The 10,242-nt window shown below is 37.7% G+C and overlaps 1 protein-coding gene across 1 annotated transcript; it reads right to left on the reverse strand.

Moving 5' to 3' along the window:
* Nucleotides 1-3,145: 3,145 nt before the first annotated feature.
* On the reverse strand, nt 3,146-10,242 carry LOC121430118. Its single transcript, XM_041627395.1, has 3 exons — nt 9,928-10,242; nt 7,083-7,259; nt 3,146-5,445 (listed from the first exon to the last, which is right to left on the reverse strand). The coding sequence occupies exon 3, from the start codon at nt 4,325-4,327 to the stop codon at nt 3,623-3,625; it is 705 nt and encodes a 234-aa protein (XP_041483329.1). The 5' UTR covers nt 4,328-5,445; nt 7,083-7,259; nt 9,928-10,242; the 3' UTR covers nt 3,146-3,622.

Below are 10,242 nucleotides of genomic sequence, written 5' to 3' on the forward strand. Positions count from 1 at the left end.
AGGGAGTGGGGGCAGGGAGGCCTAATTAGGACGACGACATGTTTTTCTTAAATTATGGCTAGTATATTATCAATTATAAAGATGAAGGCTGGAACTCTCATTTTTATAAATTCTTCTTCCTAACCCTTCCCATTTTTTTCTCAATACTTGAAAACGCCTATTAGCATAGGCGGAAATTCCAGGGGGACGTGTCCCCCTACTATAAATAGTAAGGGGGACACATTGCAATATCAAATGTCCCCCTACTATTTTGGGTCTTTCATGATGGTCAAAAATACATCATTCAAAATCGAAATAAAACATGGATTTTAGGACGAGATTACTTTACTTTTGGGATGATAACCTCTTTTTTTTGTTAAATATATTTTCGTCAGTATGGCGTTAAATTTTGGGTGATAACCTTTTTTTTTGCTTGTCAAATTCCTACCTTTTGGGAGAGGTTTACGCCCATGCCTATACGTATGTATATATATATTAGCCTATGCCACGGGACGCTCCTGTCTAGAGTTCCTGTATTTGATACAGGAACTCTCCTCCTGGCCTGTCCCTTCTGTGGCGCCATCACCGTTTCAATGTTTTAAAATACCACAATTATAATTCACGGATTTCAGTTGGTCGATTCACTGCAAAAATTAATACCACCGCCCTCTCCATCATCATGAAGTAAATATAAGGCCTATATTAAAAATGCCATAGCTTTCATTTTCAAAACGAATCTTTTACCCAGCAGTTAAGAAGAGGAGCTTGTCACTTTGAGATGTACATGTATAAGACTGTAGGTTTAGAATCGTCCGTATATGGGTTTGTATATACCCACGCCCAGTACTCGAAAGGTCTGCTTTTTAAGGATTTAGAATGCCTGACGTATTAATTCTAAATTTTCAAAACGTGTTCAAAACCATATCATGCGGAAAGAGAATTAAAATTTTGAACACAATTTGTGCATTAAAATGTGGAATTGATAATTGTTGATCAAAAATATAGCAGAGCAACAAAGCTTTGCTGTTTCATGATGGAAATAAAGAGAGAATATGAATATAAGATTATTATGTCATCACTTTCTTTATATGTGAAGTTTAGAATCTCATTTTTCATCTGATATCACGTAGATTATTTCTCATTCACGCACGAGTAAACAAAAGAAATTTGAAGAAAGGATACCAACACTCATTTGGCGGGGGTATCTGAATTTAAAAAAGAAAATCACATGCCTAAAAAGTTGAATATCATTCTGTTCTTTTATTTGATACCTTCAAACACTTTGATGGTAGACTTTACCTATATAGACTTCGCATCGTTTGAAACAATACGTCTTAATGACATGGAAGATTCATGATCGTCTGCCGATCAAGAACAGTGTCAGATACATCAGATTCGTGGAATTTATTGTACTAATAAGCATGAAAGATTAAAAAATATCACATGAACATTTCATGAAACAAAATAGTTAGCCATTTTCACTAATTGTTATAAGCTACTGAAATCCTTGCATCTGATAGACTCAGAATAGTCAGTGAAAACTGGGTATTGCTGATCATTTACTGCATGCAACCATGATGCAACACACCCAAACTTTGACTACTTTGCCAAATATGTCTCATTAGAATCAGTTAAAGGTCAAGTCCACTCCAGAAAAAATGTTGATTCGAATAAATAGAGAAAACTCAAACAACTATATTCACGTCCCTGATATAACGCTGAAAATTTCATCAAAATTGGATGTGAAAAAAAAGAGATGACATTTTAAAGTTTTGCTTATTTTTCGCAAAACAGTGATAGGCACAATTCATTGACATGCAAATGAGACAGTCGATGATGTCCTCCACTCACTATTTTTTTGTCTTTTATTGTTTGAAATACATGTGTATACAATATTTCATTTTTTATATTTGACAATAAGGACCAACTTGACTGAACCATATTAAATAATGATAATTCCACATGTTTAGGGAGGAATCAATCGTTCTTTCACTTGCCAATGAGGAGAAAATGAGAATATTTCACAAAAAATAGTGAGTGGATGACGTCCAAATTGTCTCCTCATTTGCATACCGACCAGGATGTGCATAACACTGTTTTGTGAAATTAAGCAAAAATTTAAAATGTCATAACATTCTAATTATTTTACATCCGATTTTGATGAAATTTTCAGTGTTATGCTTATTGGATTTTTCTCTATTTAGTCAAATCAACTTATTGTTGGGGGTGGACTTGTCCTTGAATGACACTGCTTTTATAAATTATTACTCTACATGTATAAACCTACTCTACCGCCTTATACATATCGTGTTTGCAGGGCCATTCTGCACCTACATGACCTATGAATGTGTTTAACAGAAACATGGCCCAATATAAGTGCTGTGATACTATCATCGTGTCAGGCGTTTACAAGAGAAGTAAATTTTGTCAAACACAAAATGACAAGTCAAATCAAAACAGTTGGGGGAGGGGCCAAGGCCCACTTGCCCCCCCTTCCCTGTACCCTGAATCCTACATGTTTACACAGTCATGTTTATCGTGTTATCAGTTACGGTACATGTTTTATGTTTGGTAACTTTGGTACTACATTTTCATGTTTTTTTTATTTTCATTTAAAATCATTCCAACATCCCGTCATAATAGATCGGACGGAATATTCCTCATCCAAATCGAATGTATCTTTGATAATATTCTATGGTTTGCATGGTGTCGGTCGGAAATGATATACATCATTTATCGAATTTTTGGATTACTTTAATGTGACAATCATCTTCGACGAGAGATTGTTAACAGGCCAATCATAATAAAGTCCTATACCTGCTTTCTGACATGAATCTTTATATTCAATAAAAGAGAAACCTTTTTTAACTGTCCATTTTTTCTATATATTAAAATCTGGAGATATAGGCCTAATGGTAAAAAGAACTGAGTGTGAGGCGAGTTGTACTTTTACATACTCGTCAACATCACTTAAGGCCTGGTCACACCGCTCCAGCGTTGTTGGAGCGGTAGGGAAATAGGGTCGAATTTCGCTCACAAAATTGGGGGAAATCGAAAAAAAAAACGAAAAAAAATCGAAATCGAAAATGGTGAACTGTAGCGAAAGGTGATGATTTTTTTTCTCTCCGCTCCACGACCGCTCCAACAACGCTCGGGCAGTGTGACCAGGCCTTTAATCAAGGTAGTACAATGAGAACAAGGCCCTATCACCCTCCGCCCTCCTAACACGTCATTATATTTGAATTCAACTGAAACAAGACAAAAATGTAAAATACACATATTTCATGTTTTGTTTTTTAAATCAGTTCGATGAACTCGCTCACTCGCCTACCAAATCTATACATGTATATGTCAGGCATGAAATTTCAATTTCAAATTAGAGCATGTGCAGTAATGTATTTTCAGTACAAATGCTAGAAACTGAATCCGGAAGACCAAAATCAATGTAGAAAATTATGAAAGTCCAGAAGAACGGAAGTGTTATTGTGAATTATTTTGATTCATAAGTAGCTCAAAATATACCTGACTGCCATGATAAGAAAGAAAGAAAAATATCAAGAAAGATTGTTTTAATACCCGTTTCATTAATATCGCCACGTCTGAAAACATTTGCTGTACTTCTTAACCTTATGGGGGTTGATCATCATGAGGAGAGATGCTGATTGACCACCTCAGCGTGACACCTGACTGGGTGTTCGTTCTCACTGCCGAAAAAGTATGGTTTGGTGGCCACGCCCAACGCATAATCGTTATACGATCCTCCCCTCGATACAAGATTATACACCCAGGGAGGATGAATGTCTGAACAACTTTTAAACGTCATTGATTGATCATCATTATAGCATCTTTTCCTCAATTCGTTCAGCCCATCGATGTCTAGAACATGGTCAAGTTCAATAAACTGCATGACCGTTGCATCAACAATGTATCCCTTCCATTCGACGACCCAATGACTTATTGTCGAGCTGTCGAAGACCGTTGTTGTTGCGTTCGTAATGCGTTGTCGCATTTGGCGGGATTTGTCCTTTCTAGAAACGTGATGGTCCTCTGCGAGTAATCGTTTGCGAAAGATTTGAGCAATGCGTCGTTTTATGGGGTGGTATCGTTTTGGCTCTCGTAACACCGATAAAGGCTTTTGGATGACCCAACGAACACGACGTGGAGACTCTGACGCTTCGCGGTCATCGATCTCGGAGAGGAACGCAACAAGTCGTCGAGTGACTGACCAACAATCGACGTCCAATCGTCCCAATCGAGAATGACTACTGTGGCAGTGCTCCCTGAAGAAACCCTCGATGATCTTCTGATCGAACTCGGACGGCCCTCCTTTCTCTAATTCCGACTCCATAGCGTGCTCAATTTATAGCTCTCTATGTCATCATTTATCATCTCCAAGTCGATTGAAAGACAGTTTATCATACGGTTTATCCGTTGTTCCTAAACACACTGAACACGAAAGTCTCTATATTGAGCACATCTCAAAAGATGGGATTTATTAGCATAATTAAGATCATAGTTCTTGAGAGTTTAACGCCTCCTGTAGCACGCAAACGCCCATGACATACTTGATATTTATATACTGTATATTATTCCAGGTCCAGTCTGTTGTCATCAATGGCGTGGTGTGTTTGAACGAAATCAGCTGGAAGATCGGTGGAAGATAACAAATCCAAAGTTCACTTTACTGTGTACTGATCCATTATAGCTAACCGTGTTTGTCTAATCGAAATATCAAGTTAGTTAAACCTTTCCGCATCTGAATAATTGTACATGTCCACGATGAGCCACCATGACCAAAACAAAAGACTGGAGAGCACATAGACAATCGTTAACCTAATCAATTATGTTAATGATTATAGTGTATTGATGCGTTAGACAGTGGCTGCGGAGGATATAACTTACTTTAATTGAAAGATTGGTGCTCAGTAATCTTTAAAATTGATCTCTAAAACTTATCCTCATCAGAAAAAAAAGGTTTTACGTGGCTAACGGGGCTAATGGAAATGGGGAGTTCGTGATTATGATGACGTCACGATGTAGCATCCCTTGACGCAGCAACGATGTTAATTAATATCTATCAAAAATGTCCAAATTCTTTTCCATATCTGCCACATGAGGACCAGGCAATGGAAACTTAACGAAGGAAAAAGGCGTTGTCATCCTGATACGCGAAGCTATTCCCAATTTCCATAATTCGTTCGCAAGAAGAGATGCTCTAACAAGACCTCGTATCTCATCACCGAACCGTCCATACGATAATGGTATTACTCGAGGGAGGATCCGTTATATGGTTTATGCATGCACAAAGACCTGAGGCGAGATGGCAGTGGAGCAGACAATACGGTTCACACTTATCGTGTTCTCAAGCTGATGCTGACATCAAAATTGATTCTAGCTAGTAGACACGGTATTTCAGTCACGTACGCACACCGGGACATTGGCCTCATCGTTGCTCCATACTAGAAACTGAAAATAAATTTGATGAAAAGAAGAGACAATACTTCGATTTAGAGATTATTTCTTTGTTTTGAATTCAACAAAAAACACTCACTTTAGATTCACTTTAGTAATATAACGGAGGCGAAAAGGCATAGGCCTACAGAATATCTGAAGTTACAAGACTAGTATAGACAGGGGGAGTGGGGTAGACGTCTAGACGACTTCAAAGAGAAGCATTTCTCTAATGAATAATGTAAAAGAGTTACCTCACTCGAGACCCCACTATACATGTCTCATGTGTATTGGCAGTTATTTTATCTCGTTTCTTCCCTTTTCATGTTTTTTTTTCTTTGTTAACCCTGTTTACCCTTATTTTTTTCACTAGAGCACCTACCACCTGCATCCTGCCCCCGGTAATAATAGAGCACCTACCCCCTGCAGGGATGCCGCCCCGGTAATCATGGAACGCACCTACCCCCTGCAGGGGTGCCCCTGGAAATTCGACAAAAATTATGAGACAGAAAGAAGGCAATTTATGACAGGGGACGAAAAGAGAAACATAATGAAGAGCAGATATGAGACACAACTAGAGATATAATAGTCTTGAATGACTCACTTGAATACAAGCCAAGATTAATATAGAAAAGGATGTAAATTGAGGGCAGTTCGAGGGGGACTGTTGTGATCTGACCCCCCCCCCTCCAATATCAATCAGTCACGTAAGAGGAGAAACACAATGATAACAATATAGTCATAAACTTGTGATATCAATGACATATCATTATAAAGGATAATCATGAAATGATTATCTAGCACACGTAACATTCTACTATCCCCTCTGTCCTATCTTTACCAGCTTACTCTCTTCCAGATGATTGTTTTTATTTATCTTTCCATATGACATGTCATATAATTTCCACATATTTTTTTATGATAATATTTACATTTCCTTTCACAATACACACATTTCATACCAAACAAATAAACGTTATTTGCATTCTACGATAGAATCAAACAAGAAAATGATCATAAAGATAAAACAGAAATTCAGTTGCATCAATTCAGCTGCATGGTAAATATTTATGTGAAAAAGTGCATCCCAGTAGCGCCCCCCTGACCCCCCTCTCTCTTTCATTTGTCTTTCCATTGCTCACTCACCTCTCTCCCTCCCCGCTCCCTCCACATTTCTTCTATGCTCCCTAACCCCCCCCCCTCTCTCTCTCTCCCTCTCTCATCATCCCTCTTCATCGCTCTGGCCCTTACATTCTCCATTTCTCTTTCAGTGTCCGTTAGCATACACAAGTCATCCACAACAGATATTCATCTCACCCGTAGCTAGGCGAAGCGTATAACTGGAACGTTATGTTTGCATAGAATTTATGCATCAATTACTGGTAGATTGAAACAACAATGAAAGCAAAATAAAAGAAACCCTTGTCATCTAATGTACCATTGCAGATTTTTGTCGCTCTTGCTTTACCAAATCTAAAAACGAAATGAATAATGAAGATGGATGCACATACGCAATAATACAGGCTATAAATAGCATGCTCTAGCTCGCACGAAAATATTATGAGAATCAGCGCAGCCTTTTTATCACACGTTCCTGTTATTTCATAGCAACGATACGAATCTATCAGATATTAATCAAAACAATTCATTACCTTGGTAGAGAGGAAGATGACATTATGGCGGATCCAAGCATTGACTGCGGCGTGCTATCATCGTAGATGGTCGATCGTTGACTCCAGGTTTGCGATGATAAACAACTACTTGAACTTCAGACCCTAGGCTTCCCACTCAAGAGCTCGCGGAGTGGGTGAGATAGATGAATGCAATGCCTAGATCGAAGAATAGAGGGTGATAAAGGGAGAAGGGAGAAGAAAGAGGGAGAGAGACACCGTCAGAGGTTCGGGAGAGGGGAGATCGAAAAGGAGAGAAAATGGTATGGAGACGGGAGAGGAGATACAGGGGAAGAGGGTAAAGATCGAGGGACGTAAACAAAGAGAACAAAGACCCAGTGACCTGACCAAATACGAGAGCTTTTGTGAGCTATAATGTCATACCTAAACAACAACAAAACAGTACGATCGCCTTGAACCTATACCCCGTGTTTGATATTCATATCACTCTTTGCAAATGTTTATGAAAAGTAGAGGAAAAATGAAAAGACAATAAATTACAGGGTGTATGTCCATACATACGAGGGTCTGTCCATTTTTTTAAAGGCCCCTTTAATCCATCTGTCTTTATCATTCCTGCTAATAGGCATGTGCATATATACCAAAAAAAAAAAAGAATAACATGCCTAATTATTCTCTGTGTGAATGTTTCCTTACAGAACCGATGTGCTTGTAGAGTATCAGGGTAGGGCTATATGAACGGTTATACTAAATTACAATAGTTGGAATCCAGCTCGCATACATTTTAGTTGCTATATGTTTCGAAAAACCCCTCAGGTCACCTGAACTGAATAGACCTATCAGCTGATGTTTAAATTTTATGCATATTTTTTTCTTTTAATAATAGTTGTTCTTGACAACAAAGCTTGCCAGACGTAACTGTTGTATACAATCTTGATTCCAGTCATTATAGTTTATCATTATTAGTCTGTGAAAATGATACCTCTTTATGATTATAGGTTTCCATGAAAGAAATATGCATATATATCTTACCGCTTAGTTAACAGACCTATTCCAAGTTCATGCATTTTAAAAAACATACGATTTTCCAAGGGAAGGGTCACCGCCCCGTCACCAATAAATTCAATCATTAAATTGGCCTATATACACAGGACCACAAAACAAATCAGTCAAATTGACTAGACCAGTAGTCAGCTGGGAGCAACTGATATGGCAATCACTGATATTCACATTCCTGACATATATTCGAGTCAGAAATAACTCTGTTCTAGTAAAATATGAAAAGAAAATAGTCAAATATAACTAGAATAACAGTTGCACCCAGCTGACCCCATTACATAGTCATATTTGACTGATCTGTTTTAGAGTGCAGAGGCATATTGAAGTTCATATTAATCGATTTTGCTAAAATGAATATGAAAAAAAATAAAAATTTTCTTTAATGAAGGATATGCTATTGAAACAACCATCTAAAACACAATCATTCTATCTATTTAACCAGTCTATATATAGAGGTTTTCTGTTTTGTTTGATAACAGCCTGTTATTGTTTGCACATCTCTCACGCAGCGTGATGTTTTGTATGAACAAAGCAGTGAATCGATCGATCGATCATTTGCATTGGTGAAACAACATATCATGACCAGATGACCAACCTACCACGAACTGGATGTTGTTTGAAGGTTTGCATGGTGGCATGTACATTTGCTGATGTGGTGTACGGTACACCATGTGGAGTGTTATAGAAACAGTGGATAGAAGAAGAGACGAAGTGGATAGGCGAGAAAGTGGAGATTTGAGAGTAGAATATTCTTTCTTGAAAATAGTCCTGAAAAGGACTGTAAACCAGAAGGAATGTTGAGTGAGAACAGCTTGCGTAGTAGAGCTGATGAGGAGATGCTGGCTTGAGTCGGCGAGTAGAGATGATGAGTAGTAGAGAGACTCGACGTTTCGGACAGGTTGACTGTCCGTCTTCAGGAGTGAAAGAATATTCTACTCTCAAATCTCCATTTTCTCGCCTATCCACTTCTTCTCTTCTTCTATCCACTGTTTTCTATAACACTCCACGTGGTGTACCGTAAACCACATCAGCAAATACCACGAATTGCCGGTATAAAACACCAAGGCCAAACATTCACAAAATGAACTATAGTTCTATATAGTATCAGCATATGTCCCAATAAAGGAGGGGGGGGGGGGTTGAAATCATTCTAAGCCAACCCATTTTTAGTAAATCCAACTACTAGCTTTCAAGTGTTGTGCAGAACTGTTAGAGCTATCAATCCTCCAATAACGATATCAACATCATAACTGATTAAAACTTGATAAATGAAAAAAATATCACTGAGCATACATTAATGTTTCAACTAAAGATGAATACAATTTGACCATTATTCATAAACAAAATTATACGAAATGAAAAGAAAAAAAGATCGCCACAAATGTTTGAGCTAGGTTCAGAATCCATGCACTGGCACTTATGGCAACGATATTAATGAACGTGATGAAATTAAGAGCAGCAATTAAACGTTTATAAGCCTTTGAGTCTCATTTCCTGTCCACAGATCTCATTTGAGCTCATGATCATACATAATAATTTGCAGAATTTTATTCATTAATAACGCATAACTATATTCATTGAAGATGGAACAAAATTCTTTATGAATATTATTTCAATCATTATCAGTGTATATATCAGCCCTCGAATTTGTCTGCAGAGCTATTATTGCACAATAATTATGAACATGAATGCACTGATATTTTATACCAGAAGAATATCATGTTGTATGACTTAGACAGACCGGTGCAAAGCAAGTTGAGCTTTCATGGTTAATGATTACAAATTATTTCAAAAACACTGCCCTTACCTGCTAACAGGAATAGCTCAGGTTCAACACGTCAAATATTTTGTTAAGAAGATATGCTCATCTCGTCCAACCTTATAAACTCTATGCTTTATACCATTATAATTCCTTATCCTATATACATATGTTGAACGTGAGGCAATTTCCTTCCGACTCGCTCTGGGTTTCGAGGCAACACACACAATGGAACATAATATTAACCTTGATACATCGAGAGGTCAATACCAGGGTTGATTGAAGAATGATATGAATCGAGTGCTTGGTATAACGGTCCTATATCTCAATGATTTAGAGAACAAGTGAGTTAGGGAAGAAGTA

This window comes from Lytechinus variegatus, chromosome 16, assembly GCF_018143015.1.
Source record: "Lytechinus variegatus isolate NC3 chromosome 16, Lvar_3.0, whole genome shotgun sequence".
NCBI lineage: Eukaryota > Metazoa > Echinodermata > Echinoidea > Temnopleuroida > Toxopneustidae > Lytechinus > Lytechinus variegatus.

Bases quoted from the DNA above. Each gene is read 5' to 3' on its own strand.
- LOC121430118 (XM_041627395.1), bottom strand. From the start codon at position 4,327: ATGGAGTCGGAATTAGAGAAAGGAGGGCCGTCCGAGTTCGATCAGAAG.